The sequence below is a fragment of the Coregonus lavaretus genome (assembly GCF_964263955.1).
Source record: "Coregonus lavaretus genome assembly, chromosome: 21".
NCBI classification, from domain to species: Eukaryota; Metazoa; Chordata; class Actinopteri; order Salmoniformes; family Salmonidae; genus Coregonus; species Coregonus lavaretus.
The window spans coordinates 9,949,923-9,971,929 of NC_140008.1; the positions used below are offsets into that span (position 1 = coordinate 9,949,923).

The window sequence follows — 22,007 nt, forward strand, 5'->3', positions numbered from 1 at the left end:
GCTAGGTTTTTTCTTTTGTTGTGAGTCGCTAGTGCACATAACCAATGGAAGGAACACGAGTCAATGTGAAGTAGCGGTCGTCTTCGGGACAAAATTTCACCTGCCTGTTCGGGAAGCCATAAAACAGATTCAAAATGCCTAAGCCTACTGTATGACTACGATAGAACTTAATTGCCCCCTTGTGGTCATACCACACAATACGATTTCATTAAAATGTTATTTTGTTTTAACGGAAAACTGATTCAAAAAATAATGTCCATTTGTCACATCCCTAGTGTGGACCTGCCAGACAGCCTCCAGCCCAGCCAACCCCACCACCTCCTAAAATAGACATGTTTGCATATTTTCATTCCAGTGGACTTAGTGAACCCCCTGCCCTGGCCCTTCCATTTCCTGATTGGGCCGAATTCCCTGCAGTCTCAGAGTAACATGACACTGATCCCCCAGTCGCACGGCCGCTCACTCTGACCAGTCAAACATTTCCGGAGAGGGGTGACCCAGTTAGACGGTGGCTGTAACTGAAGGCCGCCCCTCAGGGCTAGCCACAGGGTATCATGAGTTAGCAAGGTCAAATGGCTAGTCAGTGAAGTCGCCAAACAAAGCTAGCATGGCTAGCATGACACAGGCGACCAGGGAATACTGTACTATAGCTAGCAGTGGGATAGTGACGCTAGGCTGGGCATGAGAGCTAAAAGGGGTCATAAACTACAGAACACATTACCACAGGCACCACACGAGTCAAATAACAGAATTCACAGGGAAGGCCCATCTAGGAGTTAGCAAGGTCAAAGCTAGCATGGCTAAAGCGACAGGGAAACAGAGCTAACAGTAGGATAAGCTATTAGCTAATGAAGCTAGCAGGGTATGGTAGCTGACAGGCTGGCTTTGATCTAGCACAGGCACCAAATGAGCCCTAGAGCAGAGCTAGCAAGGTCTGTAGGATCTACCAAGGTCAAGCTACAAGGCTAATAAGCTTGTAAACAATGGTCTGACTGAATCTCAAAGCTAGCTAGAACGCAGTAGAGGTAAAGGGTGGGTGGAGTAGTGAGCCTTAGTCGGAGCCTGGAGTAGCAGAATCCCTATGAGCACAAGACGTTGAAAAGATGGCGAGAAGACATATTTTTGGTTGAAAATATGTTGGAAATATGTCTTTCAACCAATTTTGCTCACTGCGTGGTCTGAGAGGCAGCGGAGCAGACATTACAAATCCTGAAGAATGTACAGCGTCCACATAACTGTAGGAGGAACTTACTGACCACAGGACAAGCACCAGGCACAACACCAGGACCAGCGCCAGGCCAGGGACTTCACACTGAGGACCTACTGACCACAGGACCAGGTCAAGGACTCCACACTGAGGACCTACTGACAACAGGACCAGGCCCAGGTCAAGGACTTCACACTGAGGACCTACTGACCACAGGACCAGGCCCAGGTCAAGGACTCCACACTGAGGACCTACTGACCAGAGGACCAGGCCCAGGTCAAGGACTCCACAGTGAGGACCTACTGACCACAGGACCAGGCCCAGGTCAAGGACTCCACACTGAGGACCTACTGACCACAGGACCAGGTCCAGGTCAAGGACTCCACACTGAGGACCTACTGACCACAGGACCAGGCCCAGGTCAAGGACTCCACACTGAGGACCTACTGACCACAGGACCAGGTCCAGGTCAAGGACTCCACACTGAGGACCTACTGACCAGAGGACCAGGCACAGGTCAAGGACTCCACACTGAGGACCTACTGACCAGAGGACCAGGCCCAGGTCAAGGACTCCACACTGAGGACCTACTGACCAGAGGACCAGGCCCAGGTCAAGGACTCCACACTGAGGACCTACTGACCAGAGGACCAGGCCCAGGTCAAGGACTCCACACTGAGGACCTACTGACCACAGGACCAGGCCCAGGTCAAGGACTCCACACTGAGGACCTACTGACCAGAGGACCAGGCCCAGGTCAAGGACTCCACACTGAGGACCTACTGACCACAGGACCAGGCCCAGGTCAAGGACTCCACACTGAGGACCTACTGACCAGAGGACCAGGCCCAGGTCAAGGACTCCACACTGAGGACCTACTGACCAGAGGACCAGGCCCAGGTCAAGGACTCCACACTGAGGACCTACTGACCAGAGGACCAGGCCCAGGTCAAGGACTCCACACTGAGGACCTACTGACCACAGGACCAGGCCCAGGTCAAGGACTCCACACTGAGGACCTACTGACCAGAGGACCAGGCCCAGGTCAAGGACTCCACACTGAGGACCTACTGACCAGAGGACCAGGCCCAGGTCAAGGACTCCACACTGAGGACCTACTGACCAGGGGACCAGGGCCAGGTCAAGGACTCCACACTGAGGACCTACTGACCAGAGGACCAGGCCCAGGTCAAGGACTCCACACTGAGGACCTACTGACCAGAGGACCAGGCCCAGGTCAAGGACTCCACACTGAGGAGATTACAGCACTAACACTCACTAGGCTAATACACACATACACCCACCTACCCCAAAACACAGACTGACATACACCCACATACCCCAAAACAGACACGCTTACAAAGACTGACACAGCCCACCAAAAAACACACCCACACACCAACCCGCCCATTCACTCACCCACAGAAAATGGGCTTAGATAACTACCAAATGGACCAGTTCCCATTGCTCATGGAAAGTTCCCCCTAAAATAGCTTCACAATGCCTGGGGCAAGGGGGCGTGGACTGTGACTGTGTGTCTCAGTTGTGGGATGGGTGTGTTCCTGCCAGGCGGACGAAGGAAAAGGCGGGATGCTGTTACTGTGGTACACCATTAGACTGGCTGGCTGGCTGGCTGGCTGGCTGGCTGGAGGACTGGCTGGCTGGCTGACTGGAGGACTGGCTGGCTGGCTGGCTGGCTGGCTGGCTGGACTGGCTGGCTGGCTGACTGGCTGGCTGGCTGGAGGACTGGCTGACTGGCTGACTGGCTGGCTGGCTGGCTGGAGGACTGGCTGGCTGGCTGGCTGGAGGACTGGCTGGCTGACTGACTGGCTGGCTGACTGGCTGGCTGACTGGCTGGCTGGCTGGCTGGAGGACTGGCTGGCTGACTGGCTGGCTGGAGGACTGGCTGACTGACTGACTGGCTGGCTGGCTGACTGACTGACTGGCTGGCTGGCTGACTGACTGACTGACTGGCTGGCTGGCTGACTGATTGACTGACTGATTGACTGGCTGGCTGGCTGACTGGAGGTCTCCACAGATATTACAGCCTACGGCTACAACCCTCCTTGGAAACACTGGGAGCTTCCGGGTTCATGGGGTTTGGGTAGTGGAAATGTACTTCACTACAATATTGCACACTTTGTATAGCCACCTCTATTTTGCTGTTTGCTACCATGTAGCCTAGTATTGTAACCTAAGATTAGGCTTAACCATACAGGGTTCCTTCACATACTTTACACAGAACATCAGATAGCCTCTCCCACTGTTTAGGGTGTGGGTCACCCACAGTAGCAAAAAAGGTTACAGCATGTGTGGAAAAATACAGTAACGTTAAATGGGGTCAACCCTGTGACGTTTGTCACCTGACAATAAATCTGTCATTTCTCAACGGCTTCTCCATTGTTCGTTTTTTTCTCTGTCACTGTCATGTTTCTCCCTGTGTGAGTGAGTGTGTGTGTGTGTGTGTGTGTGTGTGTGTGTGTGTGTGTGTGTGTGTGTGTGTGTGTGTATGTGTGTGGTTTAGCCTAAACGTGTGAGGGATCAGTCCTATAAGTAGGTGTAGGTGAGGGCAGCCTCTTTTCAAAGAGAAGGTCTCACACATGAAGACACCCCGCCCTGACACGGTCAACTCATTGGGTAAATACTCACAGTCAACCTCCTCCACTCTGCTAGACAGGGATGAATAGGCCTCCATGTTATGACTGTCTTTAACACTTTTTTACTACTGTAGCGGTACGCACTGGCTTTTTTATGGAGGCAGATAAACAATAGCAGTCGATAGCTCTCTGTACAGAGTAAAGGCATTCCTTTATGAACAACGAAGGCTGAAGGTGATATTTTAAGACTGTTTGGACTTCTGAGCTAAACTATCATAGGAGGGCTGGTATAGTGATGACTCGTGTTCGCACATAATACGTTCTATATGTTCAAAAGGACCAGAACTATTAGCTAGATGGTCCCTTCTAGTTTACTTGGCATTGGAACGCACAGAAACAAAATGGCCACATCTCCAACGTCATCATCTCCTCAGAACTGTTTGATCTCTGCTCTCTATCTGGGAACACTGTGAACTCACTATGCACCAGTCCAGATAGGAACACTATATTCTAAGTGCAGAGACCTCACTATACGCCAGTGCAGATAGGAACACTGTATTCTAAGTGCAGAGACCTCACTATGCACCAGTCCAGATAGGAACACTGTATTCTAAGTGCAGAGACCTCACTATGCACCAGTCCAGATAGGAACACTGTATTCTAAGTGCAGAGACCTCACTATGCACCAGTCCAGATAGGAACACTGTATTCTAAGTGCAGAGACCTCACTATGCACCAGTCCAGATAGGAACACTGTATTCTAAGTGCAGAGACCTCACTATGCACCAGTCCAGATAGGAACACTGTATTCTAAGTGCAGAGACCTCACTATGCACCAGTCCAGATAGGAACACAAGGCACCTCAGAAAGGCTAATGCGATTGGAGAATACTCGCTGCATATTCCGACATTCTCTCACTAGCATTAGATAACTCAGCAGTTCTCAACTGTACAGAACACACAGACAGACAGACAGAGATAGAGAGAGAACACAAACAACAGAAAGACATAGGGAACAGGGAGTACAGCCCTGCGGTCAAAAGCTCTCTTGCTATCAACAGATGGTCTGTTGCTGTGTCAGTGCATCCTTGATAAATTATCCAATGGGATATGAGACTTCTGATAAATAACCCAATTGGAGGCCAGAGAACTGATGAATAAACCAATGGTAGGGGAAGTGACTTACGTGTTGCAGGCCGTCATGGCTTGACAGGTGTCCCCAGTGCAGAACTCTGAGATGGTGCTGTACTGCAGGTTTATTAGATTGAAGAAGGTCGTCGCTGAAGAGGGAGAAGAGAAATACACTCATTATTACACTCAGTAATAGCCACAGTCTGCTCAAGGCCTAGCCTCGGTCAAATAGCCTACATACAGTTAAAGTCTGAACTTTACATACACATTTATATCATTTAGCAGACGCTCTTATCCAGAGCGACTTACAATGTATGTATACGTGTGTATATATACGTATATATGTACAGTTGAAGTCGGAGGTTTACATACACCTTATCCAAATACATTTAAACTCAGTTTTTCACAATTCCTGACATTTAATCCTAATCAAAATTCCCTGTCTTAGGTCAGTTAGGATCACCACTTTATTTTAAGAATGTGAAATGTCAGAATAATAGTAGAGAGAATTATTTATTTCAGCTTTTATTTCTTTCATAAATTCCCAGTGGGTCAGAAGTTTACATACACTCAATTAGTATTTTGTAGCATTGCCTTTAAATTGTTTAACTTGGGTCAAACGTTTCGGGTAGCCTTCCACAAGCTTCCCACAATAAATTGGGTGAATTTTGGCCCATTCCTCCTGACAGAGCTGGTGTAACTGAGTCAGGTTTGTAGGCCTCCTTGCTCGCACATGCTTTTTCAGCTCTGCCCACAAATGTTCTATAGGATTGAGGTCAGGGCTTTGTGATGGCCACTCCAATACCTTGACTTTGTTGTCCTTAAGCCATTTTGCCACAACTTTGGAAGTATGCTTGGGGTCATTGTCCATTTGGAAGACCCATTTGCAACTAAGCTTTAACTTCCTGACTGATGTCTTGAGATGTTGCTTCAATATATCCACATAATTTTCCTTCCTCATGATGCCATCTATTTTGTGAAGTGCACCAGTCCCTCCTGCAGCAAAGCACCCCCACAGCATGATGCTGCCACCCCCGTGCTTCACGGTTGGGATGGTGTTCATCGGCTTGCAAGCTCCCCCTTTTTCCTCCAAACATAACGATGGTCATTATGGCCAAACAGTTCTATTTTTGTTTCATCAGACCAAAGGACATTTCTCCAAAAAGTATGATATTTTTGCCCATGTGCATTTGCAAACCGTAGTCTGGCTTTTTTATGGCGGTTTTGGAGCAGTGGCTTCTTCCTTGCTGAGCGGCCTTTCAGATTATGTCGATATAAGACTCGTTTTACTGTGGATATAGATACTTTTGTACCTGTTTCCTCCAGCATCCGTTGCTGTTGTTCTGGGATTGATTTGCACTTTTCGCACCAAAGTACGTTCATCTCTAGGAGACAGAACGCGTCTCCTTCCTGAGTGGTATGACGGCTGCGTGGTCCCATGGTGTTTATACTTGCGTACTATTGTTTGTACAGATGAACGCGGTACCTTCAGGCGTTTGGAAATTGCTCCCAAGGATGAACCAGACCTGTGGAGGTCTACAATTTTTTTTCTGAGGTCTTGGCTGATTTCTTTTGATTTTCCCATGATGTCAAGCAGAGAGGCACTGAGTTTGAAGGTAGGCCTTGAAATACATCCACAGGTACACCTCCAATTGACTCAAAATATGTTAATTAGCCTATCAGAAGCTTCTAAAGCCATGACATTATTTTCTGGAATTTTCCAAGTTGTTTAAAAGCACAGTCAACTTAGTGCATGTAAACTTCTGACCCACTGGAATTGTGATACAGTGAATTATAAGTGAAATAATTTGTCTGTAAACAATTGTTGGAAAAATTACTTGTGTCATGCACAAAGTAGATGTCCTAACCGACTTGCCAAAACTATAGTTTGTTAACAAGAAATTTGTGGAGTGGTTGAAAAACGAGTTTTAATGACTCCAACCTAAGTGTATGTAAACTTCCGACTTCAACTGTACATCAAATGCTTTCAAATATTTAGGCTGCTACTTTGAAGTATTTGATATGCTATTTGATCCAAGTAAGTACTGTTCTTGAACACAATAATTCTGCAGTGTAATGTTTACAGTGAATGGGACAACAATCCCGACCCTGGGGAGCCACAGCTTTGGTAATCTTCACTATATTTCACACCATATGCAACACTTTGAACTGTACAGTTCTGCCCCAGGTATAAGACGGAGAGGGGGAGGAGGTTGGAGGTATTGGCAGGTAACTGAACTGTTGGCTCCATTCATTACCGCTATTTTTGCAACTTCTTTGTATGTTTCTCAGGCTTCTTCTTTGGGAAATGTTTGTGGCCAAATGTACATAGCATACAACGTTGTTAACAGACAGTTCACATAAAAAGTGTCTGAACTCAAAAACATTCTTCCCAAGACGAGTGCCGTTTGAGTTCAAAGGCTAATTCTATTAGTGGTCGATACGGACGGGGCTTGGCCTAGTTGCGTAACTCCCTGATTTCATGCCGAAAAATACCTTCGCAGGCTAAAACGTGTTCCATTTGTTTTACATAATAAGTCTGTTTCTTTTCACAGGCTAAAATGCATTCCATTTTGTTTTAACATAAGGCTGTTTCTCAACGCAGGCTAAAACGAATTCCATTTTGTTTTTACACACGTCTGTTTCTCTTCACAGGCTCAAACGCGTTCCATTAGATTTTACATAAGGTTGTTTCTCAACGCAGGCTAAAACGAATTCCATTTTGTTTTTACACACGTCTGTTTCTCTTCACAGGCTCAAACGTGTTCCATTAGATTTTACATAAGGCTGTTCCTCAACACAGGCTGATAAAACAACCCACACTGAGAACACGTGGTGTTACAGGACTTACAAACCCCCAGAGAAGATGCCTAAGATGCCTGTAAACTATCAACAGCAGATATTCTTGTATAGTATAATGTTTAAGATAATAGGAGAAGGCACTAGATAAAACACTGTATAGAACAGGCAGTGGATTGTCAATGGAGGATTTAGTCGTTTCATCCTGCAGGGCATTACAGGGGTTCAGACTCTTCCAGAGGAGATGTCTAAGATGGAGATGCCTGAGATGATTGGAACCTCTGAGATGATTGGTAGCCCTGAGATACTGTTGTTCTTATAGAGTCATTATATAACGTAAGGAGCTGCACCTGGAGCTAAACTTCTTGAGGATTAAGCTGCAGTGCTGTTATTGAATACACATCCAAAGAGAAGACACTGACAAGGCAGAAATTCAGATGCCTGAGTACCGGGGTAATATTTAAGTAAATCTGTAGGGTGTTTAGCTTTTCTGGAAGCGTTATCTTGTGTCTGGACAGACTAGTGGAACCTCAACACGACCCAAATATGTTTTAACAATGTCATTAGCTGCTGGTAACTCACTGTTGCTGGCGAGCCATTCGTTGAGGTCTATCTCCCTGGGCAGCAGCACCAGCTCTTTGAGGTCGAAGTCGACCACGCGTACTTTTGTGAACTCCGCCTCCAGATACTGCTTCTTCTCTTCCGCTTGCGGCTTCTTCCCATTGGGCTTCGTCTTAGACTTCCTGTAGGGGAAGGGAAGAGAAAGGGGACAGGTTAGAACAATTCACAGGGACATTCACTGACGACTGAGAGGAACTTTTTAGAACTCTTCATCAATGCAGGGACTACAGCTAGCAACTAAAGTATTACATTGCAGATGGGTGGTTTCGTGCACCCAGCGTCAGTACAGACAACTTTCTGTTCCAGTACCTGACCCAGAGCATGACTCCTGACCTGCCGTTAGGGCCAGTTACCACACAGTTAGCCGCCCGCAGCGCCATGTACTTCCAGCACTATTTTTAGCAGGGGACTGTCATTTCACACTCCCACTACACTTCCAGGGCCGTAACCCTTCGCCTCCCTCCCCTCACCCAAAAATCTTGTCCACTAATACAGCCTACCTAGGGGTTAAAGGTTGAATGGGTTAATAGGCTAGTGAAAAGGACAGACAAAGGCAGGGTTGTGGGACAATGCAGGCCTGGCTCAATTGACGGAAAGACCATTACGGCACAGAGTAGCATTAAGTTTGTTTTCCTATTTTCTGGCGTCCCTCTTCATGGCAGTCAAGTGTTCTGGGTTTAACATCTTGGTTTTTTTACTGAGCTCTGACTTGTCCCACTTTAGAACACGATTAGCATTCCAACCGCTTAATTCCTCGCTCCCTCTTCATTATTTCCCTTCCTCTACATTTCCATTTAATTCCCTCGCTCTCTCCCTCTCTTTTTGCAGTCTTACTTCAGTTTGGGTTTGTTTGAGGACAGGGGAGTTTTCACTTGGCGCCCTGAATTTATTGCGCCTCTGTTGACCTTAATTTCCGCCATCCACCCCCTTCTCCCTCCCCTCTCTTCCCACACTCTCCACTCCACAACCTGTCTAAACACAATATAACACCCCCCCCCCCCCCCCCCCTCCCCAATGTGTTCTTGGCTCTAGCCTTTCGCTTTCCTTCCCACTCACAGATCCTAATTCTTGGAAGACTGGCGGCGGTCCACAATCAGGAGGAACCGAGTAAGAACAGTATGGCTCTGATGGCCATAAACAGTGTTTTCAGCAGAAGCCAATCAGAAGCGTACATCTGTGCCTTCCCATTCCACACACACACTGAAAGACAGAGGAAACTACCTTTACATGTACAGACAATGTCTAGAACATTCACTGCCAACTTTTAATTTTTGAGGACTTTTAAGACAACCCTCTACTGCAGGGGTGTCAAACTCATTTTGCTATGGGATGCCGCTTTCAGATTTCAATGAGGTCGCATGGAATAGCCTTCATTTCTCAGAACAAGAATAGACTGACGAGTTTATGAAGAAAGTTATTTGTTTCTGACCATTTTGAGCCTGTAATCAAACCCACAATTGCTGATGCTCCAGATACTCAACTAGTCTCAAGAAGGCCAGTTGTATTGCTTCTTTAATCAGCACAACAGTTTTCAGCTGTGCTAACATAATTGCAAAAGGGTTTTCTAATGATCAATTAGCCTTTTAAAATGATAAACTTGGATTAGCAAACACAACGTGCCATTGGAACACAGGACTGATGGTTGCTGATAATGGGCCTCTGTACGCCTATGTAGATATCAACCAGACAATCAACCAGTTGACTAAATGGGGTCAGTCCTACATTACAGTAGCGGATAACAATCTGTGAAACCTAACGGGTAACGACAAGTTCTTCTTCATGCCCTTACCTAACTTAATTTACTCTAGAATACCACAGCGATTGAAATTGGTTGATGCATGTAGCCTACCTACACGTACCACCTTTAAAAGTTAACTTTTATGACCTTCAAGGGGATTTTCCAGTTACGTGATGTTTGAGGAAGAATAACAAAAGAGAGACTATATGAAGATAATAAGTAGGCCTATGCCTAGTTCTCAGCTCACAGGGAAGAAAGCACATTACCCAACCTTGTTTCCTCAATAGTGAAACGGCTGAATACAGAGGCAGGTGTGAACACAGGCTGTTACATAGAGGTTGAAGTGGGTAAATTCATGTCAGGGGATGTATGGTGAGGATAACTCCCGAGTGGCGCAGCGGTCTAAGGCACTGCATCGGAGTGCTAGAGGCGTCACTACTGACCCTGGTTCGATTTCAGGCTGTATCACAATCCAGCCGTGATTGGGAGTCCCATAGGGCGGCGCACAATTGGCCCAGCGTCGTCCGGGTTTGGCCGTCATTGTAAATAAGAATTTGTTCTTAACTGACTTGCCTAGTTAAATAAAGGTTAAATAAAAAAATTAAATAACTAGAGCCTGTTAGAAAAGACTGCACAATGAAATCCTGACTTTGTTTGAGTACTTGAAAAATCCTTCCTCCCTGATGTGATTGGATAGGTGAACAAGGTGTCTCCCGAGTGGCGCAGTGGTCTAAGGCACTGCATCGCAGTGCTAGCTGTGCCACTAGAGATCCTGGTTCGAATTCAGGCTCTGTCGTAGCCGGCTGCGACCGGGAGACCCATGGGGCGGCGCACAATTGGCCTAGCGTCGTCCAGGGTAGGGGAGGGAATGGCCGGCAGGGATGTAGCTCAGTTGGTAGAGCATGGCATTTGCAACGCCAGGGTTGTGGGTTCGATTCCAGTATGAAAATAAAATAAAAATGTATGCACTCACTAACTGTAAGTCGCTCTGGATAAGAGCGTCTGCTAAATGACTAAAATGTAAATGTGTGGTGGAAACCTTGCAGTCACCTATCTGATCTTGTCAAATCAGTGATTACTTCAAGTGGAATACTGGACCAGAGGGGGCTAGGCCCAGAAGCTGCTCACCTCTCTCTCTCACACTTCTGTTGTGATGCTGATGACCCTACATTATAGTGTCGGCAGGGGGTGCTCAGTAGGGCAGGGGTGCTCTGAATGGGGTTTAGCCCTATAGCTTACTCCAAGCTCTACGGAGATCATGATTCGGAGGGTGTTGCAGTATAGTTTTTCATCACAAAAGGTGTGTGAAATGCTTGAACCTGCTGTAGCCAACTAGCTAGCCAGGTGCTTTTTTCATCATGACCAAAACATGATGACGTTCTATTTTTAGCTGATATGGGAATGAATACACAAGCAGCATATCAAACTGGGATAATGTTTTAGGTTACACCGGCAAGTATAAGAATATTTGCCAGGGCTTATTTAAAAAAAATTATATATCTATATATGATTATTTCACATGGAGATGTGGGAAGCTAAAAAGGCTAGCTAGCTTGCTATGTTTGTAGCCAACTGGCCAGGCTGCCAGCTAGCTACTACTAGTAAGGGAAGGCAACTCTTCATTGCTTGACAAAACTAAAAAACTGTCCGCTGCTCCAAAAATCCCACTCCACACACGCACGTAGATCAACAGAGTGAAGCTTGTAAGTAACCTTATTGCAGCACACAGGCATGGGGAGGAGGGACCTCGAGCCTCCAACACATTGGGTAAGCGAGCCTCTGTCATGTCAAGTGATCCTCTATGCCGTGAATGGAAATGAATATGACTGCATGGCATGAAAGTACATTCAACAAGGTTAATAAGAAAAACCGATGTAACATGACTATAGAAGACTTGCATCAAACAGGCCTCAGGACCGTTTGGCCTCGACTTCTAAAAGTAGAAGAAATCAGAGAAGACTGCCATTGTTGCACATTTCCTCCGAGACTAGCTGAGTATGAAACGTGTGGAGATTTCTGCCTTACTCCTGTGTCTTTATAACCCAGTAATGGCTGCTGTGGCTTGGCTGGCTCGGCCTGCACCTCTCTGTCTGTGGTTTTTCAGGGAAAAGAGCCATTGAGAAGTATACTCAATTTAGATGCCTAAAATAGATCTGTAAGTCTAACTGGAAGCAAGCAATCTGAAGCTGATATCCTCAGCCAAAGTCTGTCCTTACAAAATGGAGAAGAGCTTAGTGTATGCAGTACGGTTCAATAATAATAATAATAATATGCCATTTAGCAGACGCTTTTATCCAAAGCGACTTCCAGTCATCATCTCTCTCACGTATTGATCCTCTCTTCCAGTTGCGCTGGACACTGCCAATGGAACAAAGATGAAAAGAGTCTGGAGAAAATAAGTATGAAAATGTATGTACTCACTACTGTAAGTCGCTCTGGATAAAATGTCAGATCACAACAGGAGGAAGGAACCTTTTTGACTTTGGATTGATTCACTTTTTTGGCCTCTGACTTTATCTTGGGGTCGTTTTGATTTGTTGCTAGGGTTGTTGTTCAGGTTAATGTTTGTTGGTCAAAAAAGTACAGGAAGAACATCAACACATCTGTTCCTTATGTTGTGTTGTCTCCTCTATCGTCTCTGTAGATACTGTAAGGTGGTTAACACTGATAACACTGCTGGTCGGCTGGTATCGCATTAAGTCCATGTGGTAAGAAAAGCAGCGTGTTTCTCTGGTGTGGATGGAGCTCACCTCCACATACCAGGGCTAAAGGAAACATGCTCAGTAGGCGCTTCAAAAATCCACCATAACTACCCTCCAGAGAGAACAGGGGAAAAAAAACTCCTCACATTGTCTGGCATAACTTTGTTTACGCTCCAAGTACAAGTTCTTCTCCCTAATTCAAAACCTCAACCCTCATGAGGACAATGTGTTTTTCCTCTTTTGTTTAGGGTTTTGTGGAGGGTTAGCTGATCCAAGATCTGTGCTCAGTGTGCAGGAAGCCATCTTGTTTGGATGGATGCTGAACACTGTTCCCTGTCACAGATTGCATTAACCACTTCCATATGCCAATTGTTAGATGCCTCCCAAATTCACCAGGCCAATTTAAGCAACAGTTGTGCAATATTGGGCTTGGCAGGCAGGTGCCACTGACTGAGGGGAAAGTAAATACATGGCTAAAGTTAGCAAGGGGGTAAGTCATACCAAATGTGTTAAGATTGCATAATGCAGTCAATGCACTAATAAAAATGAGGAAATCCTCTTGTTCCAAGCCTTTAAAGTAGCAGTGTGCGTGCGTCAGTGTAGGTGGAATTTGTGCATGTTTCACTGTTCAGGTGATAACTAAACAGAGTTAGCGACGCATACAAAGTGGCCAGGCGGCTCGATTCCAAGGTTGCCTACTTAGAAAATACAACACTGTTAGCTTAATGTATACAGACTTTCTGGTAGCATTTTTTAGTCAAAGCACTTTCAGCTTTCCTCTGCATATTGTGTAATGTATGGAATGATGATGCTATTAATTGGAAGCAGGTTGTTGGGGCTGAACAGTAACAGCCAGTCTTGTGTTGTACCTGCCAGAAGGCTGCCTCTCCTTAGTGGGTTGTCTATTTTAGTCTTGAACACTGCTCATTCAGCAGCCACACAGCCTTTTTCTTACAGGCCTACGAGACTAGTTGACTCCTGATGAGGCGGATTGGGAACTGCACTCACTGCGCGAACACTGTTTGCACAGTTCAGAGGTGCACAGTGGTAGATAAACCTATGGATTTTCTGGACTTGAAGAGTGATATTCACAGGCACTGAATGGTCCACTTCTGAAACGACCCACAGAAGTTGCCAGAAACACAAACACACTCACTCTGTCCTCCTCTTCCTGAGTTCATGTCACAGTGTGACCACTTCTTTGAGGTGAGGGGAGAAAGGTCCTATTTTACCATGCTACACCAGTCTTCCCATGCACCAGTGGGCTCGTTTTCCTTGCCTAATTTAAAGGCTGGGACACTGCAGATTACACTCCTAGCTAATTATTAATGACAAGCTCTGCCTCTTCTCTTCCCCCTCTATTTCCCTCTTTATTCTCCCTCTTCTCTTCCCCCTCTATTTCCCTCTTTATTCTCCCTCTCCTCTTCCCTTTTACATCGTTCATTGTCTTTCATGTAGACCTGTCTTCACCCCTCTACCCCCCTCTGAGACTCTCCCTCTCTGTGACAGACTCACCTGTCCAGGGTCAAGAGCCAGAGGCCTTACACTGCCCTCTAACCTCTCATCTTTCTCTGCCCTCTAACCTTTCTCTGCCCTCTAACCTCTCATCTTTCTCTGCCCTCTCATCTTTCTCTGCCCTCTAACCTCTTTCATCTTTCTCTGCCCTCTAACCTCTTTCAGCTTTCTCTGCCCTCTAACCTCTCATCTTTCTCTGCCCTCTAACCTCTCATCTTTCTCTGCCCTCTAACCTTTCTCTGCCCTCTAACCTCTCATCTTTCTCTGCCCTCTCATCTTTCTCTGCCCTCTAACCTCTTTCATCTTTCTCTGCCCTCTAACCTCTTTCAGCTTTCTCTGCCCTCTAACCTCTCATCTTTCTCTGCCCATCTTTTTTCCCCCTTTTGAAAACATTCTGTATCACTAAGCCACTTCCTATCTCGCCTTTTCCCTAATTTCCTCAATTTCCAAACCCCGCCTCATTCCCACATCTGTGTGGTACAAGGAGGTACATTCTGGAGCCATTAGCTTATTTTAGGATAAAGAAAACTTCCTCTTTGCTAGCACCCCTCCCCTGATACACACATAGGGCCATGCCTGCTCTTGGTAAAGTTCTCCCAGGCAGTCTTTACCATAAAAGGCATTGTATGCCTCATGCTCACCAGGCTAGGCCAGGCTAGACCAGAGGCCAGGGCCAGACACAGGTCTCTGGGCTGGGAATGGACAGGAAGTTGGTACCGCCTCGTAATAGGAGGAAACCGTGCATGCCATAGACTTTGTTGTCACGCTCACCAGCTGGGTGTCTTAAGACTGGGACTCGAATTATAGTGTTCAGGGACCTAGTCTAGCCCACAGTAATGGGTTATTCAATAAGACTACTTGAAGTGTGTGTGTGTCAAGGTTTTTGTGAAGTCTCAGGATGATTTCTGGAGGAGAAACAGATGAGACCGAACACACAGGGCCTGTCTTAATCTGGGAGGAATGCAGAGTGTGTGTCCTTAATCCGGTTTTTAATTCAATAACCAAATACACCAACTCAGATCTGATTGAAGGTCTTTGTAGGGGCCTGGAAGTTGTGGGTTCAATAGCTGCATGGCTGACTGACTGGATCTCACAGCTGTTGGCTCTGTCAATGACCCTCACTCTCTCCTTCTATCCCTCTCTCTATAAGTCCCTCTCATTGCCTGACAAGCTGGACAGCTGTCACCATTCTAGTCCCGCAGCAACGCTCAAGAACTGACCAGGGACCAGCCCTGTCTGCTGGTTTGTGTGTCTCTTTCACATTTCTAATCTACAGCCCTCTAGTCCTCGGGACAGGGGGGTCCAATCCGGCCCACGAGGGGTTTGATAAAAAAAATATATATATATACACACGGGGGGCCAGTATGAAAAATGTATGCACTCACTAACTGTAAGTCGCTCTGGATAAGAGCATCTGCTAAATGACAAAACATTTAAAATAAATACATACATACATACATACATACATACATACATACATACACACACACACACACACACACACACACACACACACTACCGGTCAAAATATTTAGAACACCTACTCATTCAAGGGTTGTCTTTATTTTTTAAACTATTTTCTATATATTGTAGAATAATAGTGAAGACATCAAAACTATTAATTAACACATATGGAATCATGTAGTAACCAAAAAACTGTTAAACAAATCAAAATATATTTTCTATTTGAGATTCTTCAAATAGCCACCCTTTGCCTTGATGACAGCTTTGCACACTCTTGGAATTCTCTCAAACAGCTTCATGAGGTAGTCACCTGGAATGCATTTCCCCGTGTAGCTCAGTTGGTAGAGCATGGCGCTTGCAATGCCAGGGTTGTGGGTTCGATTCCCACGGGGGGCCAGTATGAAAAAAAAATGTATGCACTCTAACTAAGTCGCTCTGGATAAGAGCGTCTGCTAAATGACAAAAATGTAAAAATTTATTAAAATGTGTGCCTTCTTAAAAGTTAATTTGTGGAATTTCTTTCCTTCTTAATGCGTTTGAGCCAATCACTTGTGTTACCTCTAGTTTGAGAAACAGACGCCTCACAGGTCCTCAACTGGCAGCTTCATTAAATAGTACCCGCAAAACACCAGTCTCAACGTCAACAGTGAAGAGGCGACTCCGGAATGCTGACCTTCTAGGCAGAGTTGCAAAGAAAAAGCCATATCTCAGACTGCCCATCTTAATATTTTATTTTTATTGGCCAGTCTGAAATATGGCTTTTTACATTTACATCATTTAGCAGACGCTCTTATCCAGAGCGACTTACAAAGTTTTCTTTGCAACTCTGCCAAGAAGGTCAGCATTCCGGAGTCGCCTCTTCACTGTTGACATTGAGACTGGTGTTTTGCGGGTACTATTTAATGAAGCTGCCAGTTGAGGCAAAACTGAAACCGGCAACCTCAAAAAGCCCCGCTTTGTGTAACACTGCATGTATACGTTGTGCTGTTGTAATGTTTTACATAGAGAATGAGTTTATGGTCTTTCATTCTCTATCTAAAACACCTCTAAATATGCAATGTTTGATTAAAACGGAGGCTTTAATTATTTACAGTGGTTGAGGAGGCGTATCACATTGCTCTCATTCTTGTTCAGTCTTGCTGGGGAGACCTGTCGTGCAGTCGCTGAGTGCTGGAAGCCAAGTAAAGCTTAGGGGGTTTTGCCACATAGGCTACCTCTGACTAGTGAATTGCTGCTAACCCGGAACTGGAGTCAAATAAGCCTGTAATAATTACAGCTAAACACAGACAGCAATTTCCTTTTTAAACTCTGAGCTGTGAAGAATATTGCAACGAGAAAACAGTATGATTAGGCTTATGCAAGTAGAACTTTGCAGTGGGAAAGTTGACAGCCCATTTGAGTTTCTAAAAGTATCTAGATGTTCAGTGCCAGCTTTAATAAAACTGTCTGCAACGTGGTCTCAGAGCATTTCGTATTATCCTGTACGTAAATTCAAGCCACTCCATACAGTATGATATGTTACGTTTTGTATGTATTAATTTGTGGATGTGTAGCATCCATCCATTTCGTAAGATACACTTACAGCTGACCGGGGCAGCTCTAGCAGGGCAGAAATTTGACGAACTGACCTATGACAGTGCCACGTTGAAAGTCACTGACCTCTTCAGTAAGGCCATTCTAGTGCCAATATTTGTCATTGGAGATTGCATGTCTGTGTGCTGGATTTTATACACCTGTCAGCAACAGGTGTGGCTGAAATAGCCGAATCCACAAATTTGTAGTGTATTATGAATTTGCAAAACATATGATATGTTACAAATTCCAATTTGTTGTGGCTAACATTAGCTAGGTGGCTAACGCTAACGTTAGCTAGGCTAGGGGTTAGGTTAAAAGGTTAGGGTTAGCTAACATGCTAAGTAGTTGCAAAATAGCTCAAAAGTAGTAAGTACACTGAACAAAAATATGAACGCAACATACAACAATTTCAAAGATTTTAGTGAGTTACAGTTCATATAAGGAAATCAGTCAATTGAAATAGATTAATTAGGCCCTAATCTATGGATTTCACATGACTGGGAATACAGATATGCATCTGTTGGTCAAAGATACGTTTAAAAAAAGAATTGGCCGGGAACTAGAACACGCTGTTGTACAAGTCGATCCAGAGCATCCCAAACATGCTCAATGGGTGACATGTCTCCTGAGTGGCGCAGTGGTCTAAGGCACTGCATCGCAGTGCTAACTGTGCCACTAGAGATCCTGGTTCAAATCCAGGCTCTGTCGCAGCCGGCCGCGACCGGGAGACTCATGGGCGGCGCACAATTGGCCCAGCGTTGTCCAGGGTAGGGGAGGGAATGGCCGGCAGGGATGTAGCTCAGTTGATAGAGCATGGCGTTTGCAATGCCAGGGTTGTGGGTTTGATTCCCACGGGGGGCCAGTATAAAAAAAATATGTATTCACTAACTGTAAGTCGCTCTGGATAAGAGCGTCTGCTAAATGACTAAAATGTAAATGTAAAAATGTAATGTCTGGTGGGTATGCAGGCCATGGAACAACATTTTCAGCTTCCAGCAATTGTGTACAGATCCCTGCGACATGGGGCTGTGCATTATCATGCTGAAATATGAGGTGATGGCGGCGGATGAATGGGAAGACAGCCTCAGGATCTCGTCACGGTATCTCTGTGCATTCAAATTGCCATAGATAAAATGCTGTTGTGTTCATTGTCTTTAGCTTATGCCTGCACATACCATAACCCCACCACCACCATGGGGCACTCTGTTGACAATGTTGACATCAGCAAACCGCCTGCCATTTGCCCGGTACAGTTGAAACCGTGATTCATCCATGAAGAGCTGCAGTTGTGAGGCCAGGGACATACTGTAAAATTCTCTAAAACAACGTTGGAGGCGGCTTATGGTAGAATAATTAACAATAAATTATCTGGCAACAGCTCTGGTGGACATTCCTGTAGTCAGCATGCCAATTGCACACTCCCTAAAAACTTGAGACATCTGTGGCATTGTATTGTGACAAAACTGCACATTTTATAATGGCCTTTTACTGTCCCCAGCACAGGCTGCACCTGTGTATTGATGTTGCTGTTTAATCAGCTTCTTGATATGCCACACCTGTCAGGTGGATGGATTATCTTGGCAAAGGAGAAATGCTCACTAACAGGGATGTGAACAAATTTGTGCAACTAATTAGAAAGAAATACGCTTTTTGTGCATATGGAAAATATCTGGGATCTTTTATTTCAGCTCATGAAAAATGGGACCAACACTTTACATGTTTTATTTATTTTAATTCAGTGTAGTTGCAAAATTGCTATTTAGTTAAAATGCTACAGTTCTCCATAATGAGATTCGAACACGCAACCTTTGGTTTGCTAGACGTTTGCATTTTACGCCGACTAACCACACTCCTTTCTTTTCTTAAGTAACCTTATATCTTATTTAAAAATACCAAACGTAAAATAATTGAATTGTTCGTGTTTACGTTTACTATGTTACGTCTAATCTATGAGACCAGTCTGTAAAACTACATGTTCGCGCATCCAACATCTGCTGCCACGGCATCAATCCAAGAACTGATTCAGAGACGAACGTTTACCGATTTGAAAATGACAGTATTGGCTACCTACTTGCATTTTAGCGATTTTGGTCGTCACACACACCATGATTTCAAAACGACAGTATTGGCTACCTACTCGCATTTTAGCGATTTTGGTCGTCAAACACACCATGGATAGATACACTGTTGCTGCTACTACTACGGAATCGTGTCATGTGAGAGTCGATAGCCTACTTTGCTCATAGTTTATCCAAAACTGTACTCCAACGTTTTAGACATCGGAAATAAATCTAAAACGTCAATACGTATATGCTTAGCAGATGAAACCGGTTATTTTACAACAAAATGATATATCCCAAACCAGACAGTGAATGTTCCTTTTGCTGTCCCATGGAAAGTTCCACTGTAAACCATGCATGCTGCTGTGATGCGGACCGTCGCGAGCCCACAGCTGCCTTCTCTTCACATTAAAGAGAAGGCTCGCAACGAGTATGATGAATACAAACCATTTAAACCTGACGAAGTCTAAAATATTGTTATTTTACCTTAAAACTTTGCCCACCGCCTGAAGGACCATTTTACAACTTAATCCGCTTTTTGCGTTCCTCTGTGAGTGCATATCCGTATTGTCGCCTGAAATAGGACAGCAATCTCCGACCATAGTTGAATGGAAAAACTTTTCAAAACTTCTCTGTCCACACCGTCGCTTTCGGATGAGGCTCCAAAATTAAACACTTCAACTTTTACTGTACATAAGAACTTAAGAAAAACGTATTTGTGGCTTTCGCAACGGCCGCCCCCCTTCTCCACTTGCAGCCAATCGGTGGAGCGGAGAGACCTCGAGGTGAGAAAAAATAACCCCCACAATACGTACGTCACAGCCATGTAGATGTAGACGTGATCCATGATTGTCACTAGTTACCACAGCCACAAAGTCAAAATAGTCTATATCGTAAACATTTATACATCTTTTTTTAAATAATCATACTATTGGTAATAATTATATTGATCTTGGTCTTAATTTAAGGTTGGGTTTAAAATCAGAGTTTAAGAAGATAAATTGTAGAAATAGGCTGGGGTTTAGCCCTTAATTATGAATTTGTGACTGTGGTAACTAGTGACGACGTGACCCCTGCGCTTCCTTAAAGTTTTGTGCAAAGTAGCAAGCGCCAGCTAGACTGAAGCAGGCTACATAGTACATGATTATGTGCTACAAAGTAGCCATAAGAGTTACAAAAGTAACTGTAGTTAAAGATCACACGGTGCTATGAATAGACTAAACCATCTACTAGGTTAGTTGTAATTATTATTATTTTTTTTTTTAACCTTTATTTAACCAGGTAAACCAGTTGAGAACAAGTTCTCATTTACAACTGCGACCTGGCCAAGATAAAGCAAAGCAGTGCGATTAAAAACAACAACACAGAGTTACATATGGGGGTAAAACAAAACATAAAGTTAAAAAATACAACAGAAAATATATATACAGTGTGTGCAAAAGTAGCAAGTTATGGAGATAAGGCAATAAATAGGCCATAGTGCAAAATAATTACAATTAGTATTAACACTGGAATGATAGATGTGCAAGAGATTATGTGCAAATAGAGATACTGGGGTGCAAATGAGCAAAATAAATAACAATATAGGGATGAGGTAGTTGGGTGGGCTAATTTCAGATGGGCTGTGTACAGGTGGAGTGATCGGTAAGGTGCTCTGACAACTGATGCTTAAAGTTAATATATAGCAGTAATAACTATGGAGTTGTTGCTGTACTGTAACAACTTTAAAACCGAACACTAGGCTACATACTGTAAACACAAAGATAAATGGTATCATCAAATTAAACAGAAGTATGCTAATATTTTTCTGCCTGAGGTTATCCCTATTAGGCAATATCTCCCACCTCTGGATAAAAACAATTCCTAAAATTAAATCTTCAACAATTAATCCACAATTAGATGGCAGCCGTGACCTCGATTTAAGTTCCACGGGCCTCCAGTCATCTCACTAGACCGGTTAGCTGCATTGAGCATGGGTACATGCACACAATAATACGATTATTGTGGCTAGTCAGGTTAATATAATAGTTAGTTTAAAACATTTACATGCTCTCCAAGAATAACAATTTCTCTAATAATTCTGTTTACATGACATCTGAAATCAGGCTACCTGATGGGACTTTTGATAAATGCAGAAAAACGGCAAACAAACGAACCATTCTATCACAGTGACCCATGCTATTTTTGCAAAGACTATTTGATTTGGAGTTTGGACATATAAAGTTAGTATGTGAAAACTATTTCTAAGATGCATACTTTCAGTTTTTCCGAACTTACTTCACTCACGCATAAGATTAAATACACCGCTGGAACGCCGATTAAGCTGTTTACATGTCCTAATAATTCTAAAAATTGCTCAGAAAACCAGGTGTTTTAATCGGACTATGCTTACTTCAACTTTGACCTTACGCCGGTTAAGATAACCAGAGTAAGGTGTTTACATGACTAATGCCATACTCTGCCTATTGCCATAATCAGTTTAATATCCAATTATTAGTGTGCATGTAAACATACTCAATAAGAGGTCTGACGCCAGTCATCTCACTAGACGGGTTAGCTGTCTGATTTATGTTCCACAGGCCTCCAGTCATCTCACTAG

The 22,007-nt window shown here is 44.5% G+C and overlaps 1 protein-coding gene across 4 annotated transcripts in view; it reads right to left on the bottom strand.

The window, feature by feature from the left end:
• The window catches only part of LOC311148870 (MOB kinase activator 2-like), a 102,140-nt gene that overhangs the window by 3,930 nt on the left and 76,203 nt on the right, over window positions 1-22,007 (bottom strand). For 3 of the 4 annotated variants that reach the window (XM_084185869.1, XM_084185867.1, XM_084185866.1), the window contains exons 2-3: window positions 8,316-8,476; window positions 4,990-5,083 (exon numbers count right to left, since the gene is read on the bottom strand). In XM_084185869.1, coding sequence (XP_084041995.1) covers window positions 4,990-5,083; window positions 8,316-8,476 — 255 coding nt within the window. Of the gene's footprint in view, window positions 1-4,989; window positions 5,084-8,315; window positions 8,477-19,894; window positions 20,158-22,007 lie in introns of those variants that run through there. The other variant, XM_084185868.1, reaches the window with a different exon arrangement.